Genomic DNA, 13221 nt, shown 5'->3' on the forward strand with positions numbered 1-13221 from the left:
ACATCTGAAGGTAAGCCAGTGGCCATTAAGTCGCTGCCCGTGATAGAAACCGGGTTTCTTTAGAGGCAAAGATTGTTTTATTTGACCGCGCTATCGACTTCCTCACGGTGCCTAAGAAGGTTGAGGATAAGGGATTCCACTTACTGTCCATCTTCAACGGAGAGGAAATTCCAGAGATTTTCGTACTCAAAGGACCACATGTATTCACTTCCCTTGTTCTTCAACGGATTGTTTACAGCACAGGAAACTACTATTTGCTCCAAGCTCAAGGAGGGGGGTGGAAATTGTGGGGTCTTGCCTCCTCATTTCTGCCCGGGCCCCAAGTCCTCGAACAGAGGCAAACACCCAGTGCAATGCACAGATCTCGAGCGTGCAACTGGTAAGTGGGATAAACGTACGCCTCTGTGTAACCAACATCTCAATCAAGACACGGAACAGGTCTTGATTCCAGAAAGTTCCAGAGGTCCAGAAAGTTCTCTTGTGCGTACACCCCTCTCTCCACTCTCCTGGGGTCAAATACTGTTCTGATTTCTGTCACCGCAAACCGGTTTGCTTGTGCTTGAATTTCCTGTGTACGTCTTCGTGTCTGCCTCCTCGCACCCGGTGTCATGGTTTTGAGATTCACCCCCGTTTTTTTGCGAAACATTACTTTGTTCCTTTATATGGCTAAGTGGTATTCTACTGTATGCACAGATCACAATTTGTTTATCCATTTACCTGTAAGTGAATTAAAAGTTTGGGGCTTCGTGAATAAAGCCGCTCTGTACATCCTTGTACTTGTCTTCGGTGGACATGTTTCCATTCCCCTTGGGCAAATTCCTACAGTGGGATTGCCCGGCCAACATCGTTTTGGTTCTGGAGCCCGGAAGAAGCCCTGTGATCTCTGCAGGTCTGGCCCTCCTCAGCCGGTGGAGAGGCAGTGACATCTGACGCTCTCTCCCCTCAGAGCAGCTTCGAGGATGTTCTCTGCCCTTCATGGGAACGAGGGCAGGGAGTTTCCAACATGCTCTTGTCAAAATTCATGTGGTCCTAAAGGCTTTGGGATGACCTTTATGTGGCCCTATGACCTAGACATATCTTATCAGTGAAATGTTTAGACCTTCCACATCTTAAAAGGCACTGAAAATGTAAAAGAACCTCAAAGAGGGTGGGGCCGAGGGATGCCCGTTGCCTCTGGCTGCAACGGTGGTTGGGCCTATGCGGGCATATCGGGCATATCGTTCAACAAGAAAGGGCACAGAGCTCAATAATGAGTGTGTGCATCTGTTAGAACCATCCAATATTCCATTTTTTTTAGTGCTTTGTATTAATTAAAAGGGTTATTATTACTTCACTTACTAAAATAACAAAACAAGGGGTGCCTGGGTGGCTTAGTTGGTTAAGCATCCGACTTCGGCTCAGGTCATGATCTCATGGTTTGTGGGTTCGAGCCCCACATTGAGCTCTGTGCCGACAGCTCGGAGCCGGGAGCCTGCTTCGGATTCTGCGTCTCCCTCTCTCTCTCTCTGCCCCTCCCCTGCTTGCGCTCTCTCTCTCTCTCAAAAATAAACATTAAAATGAAAAAAAAATAACAAAATAAGATATAAAAATCTGTAAACCTGCTAACTCTTTGCTCCTGCCATCTTTGGTCATAAGATGGTTTATCTCAAATGCTCCTGTGTTAATACCATATCGGGTCATTTTTGTCTCCAGATAGGACCCCTGCGCCCCTTCCTTGAGAAAACGCGTCCACGCCCAGAGCAGGTCATTAGCAAATACCACCTGTAATGCACATTCCTGGAACCAGCCTTTTCTGAGGTTAGCACAGACCAAAAATAAACACACACAGGCAGTCCTGGCCGGGGCCGGCGAAATACTGTCTGCCCGAGAAGGCAGGATTCAGTTAAGAGCAGAAAGTGTTTTCTTTGTTTTGAACATGCCATGCAGCCACTTCGAGGAGCCCTAACCCACCTGCCAGCGTCCGCCATCCCCACCATAGACAGCCAACAGTTTCTGGACACATTGGGCTTGTTTCCCGGGGCAGAGCGTCTTGCTGCCAAGGAGGGCACTTCCAAAGCCAATGTCCTTTCTAAACCGGTGGCTTAAGTAGAGTGTTCACACAAGTGGCTCTCTCCATCCCTGTCTCTCTGTCATTAATCTTCCCAGTGAGGTGGGCATTGCCTCCAACGTGCAGATCCGGAAACGGAGAAGCGGGAAAGTTTAAGGCCAATTCTGTCTCGAGCAGCAGAACCAAAATCTGAATTCAGATCCGCCTGACGCCTGAGGCTCTCACCCCTTTACTTCCACGTTCCCTGAGGTTTCAAAAGCGACCCAGAGAACCCCAGATACACTATGATGTGTTTTGTCAACATACCCAAGTCTGATTACGAATTCCCTAAGTTGACATTCCAGAATGATCATGGAGTATAAAACTGTCTGCCCCAAATCGCTTTCCCGCTGATCTCACCTTATTCCAGCTCCTTCGGACTTTACATTTGACTTACAATATCTAAGACATTTTATGGGTGTGACTACACAGCTCAGAACTGTGCTAAAATAGCACAGAGGGACTGATGCCACGTTTCTCTCTTGTCTTGGTCACTCCTGAGAATTTAGGGCATCTGCGATTAAGTCATGTTCATTATGTGTCCGTCCTGCATGTGTACAACTGGCTTCTACTAAAAGATGGAAGTTCTAATCCACTAGGGCTATGGCTTATGCTTTTCTGTATCCACAATACCTGGCATAGCACTTATAAAAAACCAGATACTTAGTAAATTATGTCAAATGAAAAGATGCCCAATCCACGGGGTGCCTGGGTGGCTCAGTTGGTTAGGCATCTGACTTCGGCTGAGGTCATGATCTCATGGTTCGTGACTTTGAGCCCCACTTTGGGCTCTCTGACAGCGTGAAGCCCGCTTCGGATCCTCTGTCCTGCTCTCTCTCTCCCCCACTTGCTTTCTGTCTCAAAAATAAACATTAAAGGAAAAAAAAATAAAAGAAAGAAAAGATGCCCAATCCTAGTGCCACGGAAAACAGCGGCTATGCCATTTGGGAACCACTTGAACTTGGGCAAGTTATCATTGAAGTGAGGCTCAATTTCTTTTGTCCTTAAATTGGGGTGAATTTGTCCTTATTCCTTTAAGGAATAATTCCTTTATTCCTTATAAGGAATTTGTCCTTAAATTGGGGTGAATTTCTTTTGTCCTTAAATTGGTCCTTTAATCATGGTGAATATGAACGCTTTTGTGCACCATAAAATGCTATAAAGATATAACCCATTATTATTATTATTACAGATCACCATTGATTCGGTGGTTTTCTTCCAGTCAAGAAAGAGTTTTGTTCAGGAAGGTTTCTTATTGAGCTGTGGAGTTCTAGAAGAGTAAATGAAATACTTCTTCATTGTTGCCATCCTTACTCTGCTAACACTTTGAAGGGCAAGAGGAGATTCAAAACAAGGGAAGGGAAGCAGAATTAGCGTAAGATTGGGCCGTGACCCTCAGGAAGCAGGATAAAGGTTTTACAAGTCAATCAGAAAAGAAGATGAGAGAACAATTAGACCAAAGTAGTATATAAACAAACAAGCAAAGCAGCCATGGGCCAGGAAAGGGTGTGTTAGTGACCCTGAACATAATGCAAGCCAGATAATACGGCAACATCTTGTCATTCTCCAGCAACAAGACAGCACTTGTATATGAAAGGGAAATGTAAATCAAGGCCATTCTTTTTTTTTTTTTTTTTTAAGGTTCATTTTTTTTGGAGGGGGGGAGAGGGAGAGAGAGAGAGAGAGAGAGAGAGAGAGAGAGACAGCGTGTGGGTGGGGGAGGGGCAGAGAGACAGAGGCAGACACAGAATCTGAAGCAGGCCCCAGACACTGAGCTGTCAGCACAGAGCCTGATGTGGGGCTCGAACTCATGAACCGTGAGATCATGACCTGAGCTGAAGTCAGAGGCTTAACCAACTGAGCCACCCAGGTGCCCCAAGGCCATTTTCTTAATAGGAAGACTTGGGGGAATGTTTCTTAGGCACTGTCTAGACATTCAACTCTTCAGGGCAGAGCCTGTCCAGGAGAAAAAGCCACTAATGTGGCTTCAGGAATTCATAAATAGGCCACGAAGCTCAGTCGTGCTGAAATATTTCGCGTTGCTTTTCTCATTTTCCACCATTAAGCAGAATAGATTTCTTTCTTTGAGGTTTTTCTTTCTATTTCATCCTCTTCCTTGGATGGGCAGGGGGAGGTATGTTAGTTTCGACCTCACCTTAGTCATCTCAGAGGTTTTCTGTCTCTCTTAAGCCTACTTCAGTTTATTTTGTCTTCCCAAAACGGCAGGCATGGGGAGAGTTACCTCGAAGCCATTTATTTTATTTTTTTCAAGATTTTATTTTTAAGGAATCTCCACACCCAACATGAGGCTCGAACTTACAACCCAGAGACCAAGAATCCCATGCTCCACTGACTGAACAGCCAGGCGCCCCCACCTCAGTTCCATTTAAGTAGTTTCTAAATGTCAAGCAAAATTTTATTAGTTGTACAAGTCTATGTTGTAATTCCCATCCTTAGAGAAAAATTAGTACTTTCTTAAAAGATCTGTTGTGTATCAGTAACTCCTGGAAGTTTAAAAATCTTATAGTTTGAATAACTTATTGCAAAAGCCACAAAGGAATGTTAAGGATCTACTGTAAGGCCATACAGCAGGAGACAGAGGAATATAAAGTGAAATAACACAACATAAAAACTCAAATTATGCATTAATACACATAATCTGTGACTTCACAGTCATTTTAGGGAGCGTAAACAAGAAAACAAAAAAAAAATGGGTTTAATTTCCATGGGTGCCTTTCACTGGTTTAATATTTGCATTCTGGCTCCCCTTGCCTGAGTGGGCCAAAATATATATACAAATATTTTCCAGGGGAGACTATGCAATGCCATTATAACCAGAAATCCAGCCAATTCTTTCTGTGGCTTCTCCCTCCATTAAGACATAAGCGAGCATCTGTTCAGTCCCATTGGACCCATCTCTGGAGTTCTATCAAGTAGACTACAGTAACCTTTCTCCAGGCAAGGTGGAAATATGTTAACCCAAGCGAGAAAACACGCGGCTGACAACTAGACAGATCACATTTTAAAAAGTAGTTTCCCTGGGAATGCAGGCTGGTGCAGCCACTGTGGAAAACAGTATGGAGGTTCCTCAAAAAACTAAAAATAGAACTACCCTACGACCCGAGCAATTGCACTCCTAGGTATTTATCCACGGGATACAGGTGTGCTGTTTCGAAGGGACCCATGCACCCCCATGTTTATAGCAGCACTATCGACAATGGCCAAAGTAGGGAAAGAGCCCGAATGTCCATCGATGGATGAATGGATAAAGAAGTGGTACGTATATACAGTGGAGTATTACTCAGCAATCACAAAGAATGAAATCTTGCCATTTGCAACTACGTGGATGGAACTGGCGGGTATTATGCTACGTGAAATGAGTCAGAGAAAGACAAAAATCATATGACTTCACTCATATGAGGACTTTAAGAGAGAAAACAAATGAACATAAGGGAAGGGAAACAGAAATAATATAAAAACAGGGAGGGGGACAAAACATAAGAGACTCTTAAATATGGAGAACAAACAGAGGGTTGCTGGAGGCGTTGTGGGAGGGGGGATGGGGTAAATGGGTGAGGGGCATTAAGGCATCTACTCCTGAAATCACTGTTGCACTATATGCTAACTAATTTGGATGCAGATTTTAAAAAATAAAAAATAAAACAAGTTAAAAAAAAAAAAAGTAGTTTCCCAACTTGGGCTATAGGTTAGAATTATCTAGTTTGGGAGAGCTTTTAAAAATGCCCAGTGTCCAAGCTGCACCCACCAACTGAATCAGAGTTTCAGGGATGGAGCCCAGGCAAAAAGTGGTTTAAAAATCCTTGAGGTTGGGGCACTTTGCTGGCTCAGTGGGTAGAATAATGGGACCCTTGATCTTGGGGTAGTGAGTTTGAGCCCCATGTGTAGAGTTTATTTAAGATTAAAATAATAATAATAATAATAATAATAAATAAAAATCTTCCAAGTGATTTTGATTTCAGCCTGATGGAGAATCACTGTTTTAAGAGATTCAGTGGGAGGGGTGCCTAGGTGGCTCAATCGGTCATGATCTCACGGTTTATGAGTTCAAGCCCCACGTCGGGTTCTGTGCTGACAGCTCAGAGCCTGGAGTCTGCTTCAGATTCTGTGTCTCCCTCGCTCTCTGCCCCTTACCTGCTCATGATCTGTCTCTCTCTCAAAAATAAATACACATTAAAAAAAAAACACAAACAATTTTATTAAAAAAAAAAAGAGATTCAGTGGGTAAATATGGGGGTGCTGGGGAGGGGAGAAATTACTGTCTTAACTAATCTACAGACACTGATAACCAATACAATCTGCAAAAGCCAACCCAGGCCTTTCCTATGGGATGATCTCACTCCTTCTCCCAGAAAAGATAATTAAATTAATTTGAAGAAAAGAAAATTCACTAAACTCTTTTTTAGGGGGGAAGGAGCCATCAGTAATTCTGTCCAGATCTTCCGGTTATATGCACTGAATAGTTGTTTTAGTTATAAAAGTAAAACGGACTCAACTTAGTAAATAGGAAAAAAAAAAAAGAAAGAAGAAAATACCACCCATTTTCCTGTCATATTAAGGTAACCACAGTTAAGTTTTTTTTTGGAGTAAAAAAATAAAATTGGGACCATGCACATATGGTTTTGTAATCCAATAATGTGAAAACCTTTCCTTGTCATTACACAGTCCCCCACAACACTGCTGTGAATGACTGCCGAGCAGTCCATTGTTTGAAACGGCCATTATTTATTGGTGACTGATGTTTGCTTTAGGTTTATTCACGGACACAATTAGGACCATGATCCCTCCGACACGAAGTATGATTAACCTGATAACTACCGAAAGGATAAACCATTGGTATAACACGTAAACAGGTGGTGGGTGGGGTGGGAGGGTCTTGATAGGTAGCATTTGCCGATTTGATCGGTGTAAATACTCCCACCATGGCCAATTTCAAGATCATCCTTCTACCAACTGGTTTGCCCCCTGAACATGGAACAATTGGCTCTCTGGAATCAGCTCCAACTCATCCTTCAAGAAAACCCTGGCTAAACTAAACTGGCCAGTTCTCCAGTTGTGACATGTTGTTTGAATGGCACAGTGGAAGTTCTGTGGATGAAGGTGAGCCGTAATTACAGTTATCTTAACACTCTGTTACATTTTGGTTTTGGAGCTGTCAAGCTGGTAACTGGGGCAGCTAGATGGCTGAAGGTCTAATAAGAGTTCTCTAAAAGGTCTTAATATGGAAAGTGCTAGTACACTGGAAAGACCACCTTTTTTTTGAATAGGCGGACATGGGGCTTTGCGAAGTTAACCTTATCATGCCTCTATGTGTTTAATCTGTATATGGGAATGATAATGTTGTCTCAATAGAGGCGGTGTTAGGATTAAAAACCTCATTCATAGGGCTGCCTGAGTGTCTCAGTCGGTTAAGCATCTGACTTCGGCTCAGGTCATGATTTCACTGTTCGTGGGTTCAAGCCCGAGTCGGGCTCTGTGCTGATGGCTCCCTCTCTCTCTGCCCCTCCCCCACTCGTGCTCTGTCTCTCTCAGAAATAAACAGTAAAAAAACAACTTCATGCATAAAGTATATAGTAAGCATATAATACAGTCAACACTCTATAAATGTTAGTTGTCTTTCCCCCTTAGTGATCATACTCTAGATGTTCTTCTATGACAGGATGAATTCTGTTGACACTTTATTTGCAGGGAATTTAATTAAGTTGATCTTTAAATTATATATCTTTATGATTTAAACCAGGGATTGGCAAACTATGACCCGTGGGCCAAATCTGTTTTTTTAATAAAGAAGGTTTTACAGAAACTTTCAGTTTTAAAGGAACACACCATGTCCATTCATTTATGGAGTTCTCTAGCTCAATGGCAGAACTGAGTAACTGAAACAGAGACCCTGTGACCTACAAAGCAGGAAATATTTACTATCTGGTCCTTTACAGAAAAGGTTTGCTACACCCGTGATTTAAACCATTCTAACCTTTCCTTAACTGAATACTTTCTTTTTCATAATATGCATCTATATTTAAAGAAAACAAAACAGAGAGAAAATGAAAAAGATGAGGAAAGAAAATTTTCCTAGGATTTAGAAATTGCAAAATAAATATTAGGTCCAAGAGCACCGGAGAAATACTTGAAACTGTAGGATGAAGCTCAGCTCTAATTCAGTCAAGACGGTATATTTAAAAGAATATTTTATAAATGAGATTTTCTACAAGGGGATTATTACTCCTGGACCTGGAATACACCTTGAATGTATACAGAACTTGGAAGAGTGAATTTAGGAGGCAGAAACTTGGAATATTATTTATAACTTGGCCATGAAAGTGAACGAAACCACATTAGTCAGGCAAAATAAGCTGATCTAACTACAGGTAAAATAACATTTCAAACGTTGAAAAATGTACACATTCAAAACTGTACAGGGTAGGGGTTTAAGCAACCATTTCCCCTAATTTTTGATGTTTACACGGAATGTTCTTCAAGCAGCAAATAAGTTACCAGTGATTGTGACAGACTGAACATGACACATCTTTACCACGACATAAATTAATTCTCTCAGTGGGAAATTGTTAAAATAGGCAAGCTGTCAGAAAGATTTCTTTATGTCTGAAGGAAAGGAAATGATTCCATTTCTTCCAAACATTCTTACATGAACAATAATAAACTCTCACTTTTAAACTGCCTATTTTCATGGGGTCCTACGGCACTGGTTACTAATTGGGGCAGTCATGGTTATCTGCTGTTGGCCACGAATCAGTCCACATGAAGTCAGGTATAAAACACTCTCCGGTATAAAACTGCCCCCATAATTCATATTATAAATGAATAAATATTCATAGAAACACCCAAAAAAGAGGATCGCAGAATTACACTACGCTCTCATAGCATTTCTTAGATTTGCACAAAGATCCTGGCAAGTAAATCTTCACAGAATAAAATATGGTGGCTTATCTAAAGAACGGAAATAGGGTGGCTTATTAAAGAAATGGGCAAGTACCCAACACATATGAGTGACCCTGACTCTGTTCCTGAAGCAACGAGTTGAAAACTCCAGACCACAGAGATGAACATTTATTGGATGCTGGGTGTATACGTACGCTCTCACGTTTAACACACACATACCTATATAATGGGTATTATTAGTGATCTGTAAAGGGAGACGTACGGGTAGGAACTCTGATGGGTCCACCTCAAATGCCCTAACTTCGAAATGCTTAATCCTGACAGGACACAGGGTATCTGTTAGCCATGAGCGCCCCAAAACTGCCCTTACAAAGAAGGTCCCATGACCAGAGTCAACTAAGTTTGGGAAACTTACTAAATCTTTCCGTTGGAGAAGAACAATATATATTAAAGCCCCACATTAAAGAAATCAGTCTGCTTTGGTTTAACCCATCAACTTCCCCCATCTTGTTAGGAAATGCCTTTCTTCCCACTACTATTTCGTGAAAGTCAATATTCCGAAACACACTTTGAGAAATAGTACTGTAGTCCCCTCCCTTGCTGGGAGATGGCCGAAAGAGAAATCCACAAACTGTGAGAGAAAATACACATTTTTACCCACAGTCAAGGGGGTGATGCTACAGAGATGACGGTGTGATTCTAGGTGGCTTCTCTTTGCTCTTAGGATCAACCCATGGTGCCCTGGCTCCTGTCCAAAGCCCCGGCCTCATCCCACACTGATCAGCGGGCCTATTTCAGTACCTGGGACCTGCCAGGCTCCTCCTCATAGAACTTCTGTAAAAGGTTGTTCCCTGGCTGGACGTTCCACTTGAGTCCTATTTATCTTTCAGGGAAAGCGTTTTCTCCATTTCTGTCTGGGTGCCCTCCTATCACTGAGTTCTATACAGCACTTGTCACGGTTACAATGTTCCATTTATTTAATGCCTGCCTAAACTCCCACTGTGGATAAGGAGGAGGGAAATATATCGCAGGGCGATCCCAGGACGCCCTCTGGTCTGCCCCGCCTCCAGGCAGAAGGGCAGTCTGGGAAAGAAGTTAAAGTCAGGGAAGACACACTCAGAAGCCCGGTGGTTACGGGTCCAAATTCCATCCTGCGATTTAGCTTTATTCACTAATAAAGTGGATTTTGATCTCTCCTTGGGCGCCTGTTCTACTTTTCCAGTTGCTTCTACATTTGGGAGGGGAAGACAAGAGTGTGCTTCCTCACCGCCTACAACGCCCACATCTCCCACTAGGGCCCAACTGCCTTCAGGACGCGGATGAGGTCTCCTTTGGCTCGCTACTTATAGCTCAGTGTCTGGCACGTAGAAGGCACTCTGATTGGTTTTGTTTTTTTACATTTATTATGGAAAATGTTTAAAATAAGCAAGCATAGGGAGAATCGTATAACGAACCCCTGGGTAGTCATCAGCGGATGCCAACAGTAATCAACGTATGGCCATCTTGTCTCATTTACTCTTCCACCCGACCGAAGCAAATCCAAGACACTGTGTCACCTCATACGTCGCAAATGGTAAGGGCTTGAAAACGTATCTGTAGAACCATTATCACCTACATACTCCCAGTAATTCATAAATATTTCTTCAGCGATAAACGGAAGACTTAATCAACAAACTCTACAGAGACCAGTAAAGGGTCAAAGATGGGAGTGGCTCTGAATCATCATCTGTCCCCGGCCCCCTCCTGCCCCCCAGCATATCAGACCTCACACGCTCTTCCCCAGTAACTCCTCCCCCGCCCCCAAGATGGCAGGGCCAAGCCACTCACCCGTTGGGGTGCTGCTGCGGAACGAAGAGGAGGGGGTGATGGGCGGGGTCACAGGAGGGGTAAGGCTTCCACTGCTGTGGCGTGGTGGAGTGGACACATTCCCTCGAGACACCGAGCTGGACAAGGTCAGCGAGAGCTTCGGCTGAATCTTCTTCTTCAGGGACTCCTGCTCTCGGCGGGCAGCATCTGTCATGAATCTGAAGCAACAACGGAGGGTGAGCAGCCAGGACCATTTATGGAGCGTGAGGAATGAGGACGGTTACCCAGAGTTGGACAGATGCCCCGCCCTGGGAAAGGGGCCCGTTCATAGGTCTCGAATCTCAGAGACTCACGACAGATTCCCTTCTCCTACACGATGGAATGATCTCTAGCTCAGCGTCTTCAGGTTCCTCATGGGGTGGGGGGCCCGTTTCTTCCTGAGGCAAACCCTCCTGGTGGGAAACGTGTACACACAGACTATGTCTGTACTCAGGGCAGTGCCTTTGGTGACAAGACTTCCTCTCTCTTGGAAGGTCCTCTCTTGTCTTTCAACTCATAGAAAGCCCACCCATTCTCACAGTTCCCCAACCTTCCCAGGGGGAAAGGGCTTCCTTCATCTGTAGATTGGTAGAATTTACTGTTCATAGCACTTCACTGCTACCTACCATCTATGACCCCCTGAAAATGGATTCTTTTTTTTTTTTTTGGTCTTACTCCAGTTCCTCATACTGTTATTTGGGGTTTGAAAATTGTCTTGGCAGACTGAAGGTCTTGTCTCCCTAACCGTTAGCTGAAAGGAAAGGACACCCGTCCCCACAAATCGCTGCCAGCACACCACCAAGTCAATCTCAGTCAACATTTACAGAGTGAGTAAATCTGCCCAAGCAGATTCACGAAGAAGGGAAGAGAGCAGCACAAGGAGGAAGATCACAGCTGAAGACCTGTTTATATTGTGATTTTATTACTCATAAAGGGAAAGGTGACTTTTCCTGATCATTTCACTTTGGAAACGTCAAAGTTATCCCTTCAACCCTTCTCTTACGTTAGTAATATTCAAACTTCGTTCTTTTCTCACTGTATAACATTTCATAAGTTCATGTAATACGAGATTCAAAACAATCTACGAAATGGTATCTGTCGCTTAAAGAGCGAACTATTTTTTGGATTATACATTTTTTTTTAAGTATAGGCTCCATGCCCAATGTGGGTCTTGAACTCATGACCCTGAGATTAAGAGTTGCATACTCTACTGACTGAGCCAGCCAGGTGCCAGCAAACTTTTTTTTGTATTACCCGCAGGTGGGGCTTTGTCAACTTCATTTTTTAAAATTGTGGCAGAGGGGCGCCTGGGTGGCTCAGTCGGTTAAGTGGCCGACTTCAGCTCAGGTCATGATCTCGCAGACTGTGAGTTCGAGCCCCGCGTCGGGCTCTGTGCTGACAGCTCGGAGCCTGGAGCCTGTTTCAGATTCTGTGTCTCCCTCTTTCTGACCCTCCCTCGTTCATGCTCTGTGTCTCTCTCTGTCTCAAAAATAAATAAACGTTAAAAAATTAAAAAAATAATAAAATAAAATAAAATAAAATAAAATAAAATAAAATAAAATAAAATAAAATAAAATTGTGGCAGAAAGCCTAGTGCATAGAACACATGAAAGCTTTTAGGCAAGAAAATAGGCACCTATGCCCACTGCCTTGGCCAAGAGGACCTAACCATGCCTCTCAAGTCCTCCCTGTACCCCACCCCCATCATTACGTTCCATTTTAATACAATTCATCATTAATTAATTCCATTGCACTTAAACACAGTGTTAATTACCCAACACATTTCACATTCTGTCTACAAAATTTCTTAGTATCTGCCTTCATTACACTAGGGAGTTTTGGAAGTCAACAGATAGTCCCCATGCCTGGTTAAAAAGCTTTAAACACTCAATGAAACAATATTACAGTATTGTTACAACGTCTTACAATGTCTACTTTTGTACTTGGAACATGCATGGCTCATTTCTTGAATGGCCTCTGCAATACAATAAAGATATATAATAAACCAGATATTTATGACGATCTGAACGGTAATAAAGCTAAATGCTTTGCCTTGAGCTCTTTGGTTTTGTGCTACAAGATGGCAATGATTTAAAAAGAAATGAAGGACAATGCAAAACAGAATTGTTTGTGCCTGGTATCCAGTACTCATTTACTTTCAGATGCCAAAGTTGGCTCTATTGTTCTTAAAACTGCTTTTTTTCCCCCTCCTTAGAAACCTCTAGTCAAAATATGGACTCTCAAAATATGGCAACTACTCAAAATAAGGAAAAAGAACAAGTGCTTTCCTCTATTATTCTAAGTAGAATTACTAACTGGCACAGCACCAAGCTTCTCGAATGGGGGTTCACAGTATGCCCGGGAGCGGGCAC

At 43.0% G+C, this 13221-nt stretch overlaps 1 protein-coding gene across 2 annotated transcripts in view; it reads right to left on the reverse strand.

Annotated features, from left to right (window-relative positions):
- JAZF1 (JAZF zinc finger 1) overlaps positions 1–13221 on the reverse strand; it is a 275833-nt gene that overhangs the window by 36997 nt on the left and 225615 nt on the right. For both annotated transcript variants that reach the window (XM_049642942.1, XM_049642943.1), the window contains exon 3: positions 10832–11028. In XM_049642942.1, coding sequence (XP_049498899.1) covers positions 10832–11028 — 197 coding nt within the window. The remainder of the gene's footprint in view (positions 1–10831; positions 11029–13221) is intronic.

This window comes from Panthera uncia, chromosome A2 (assembly GCF_023721935.1).
Source record: "Panthera uncia isolate 11264 chromosome A2, Puncia_PCG_1.0, whole genome shotgun sequence".
NCBI lineage: Eukaryota > Metazoa > Chordata > Mammalia > Carnivora > Felidae > Panthera > Panthera uncia.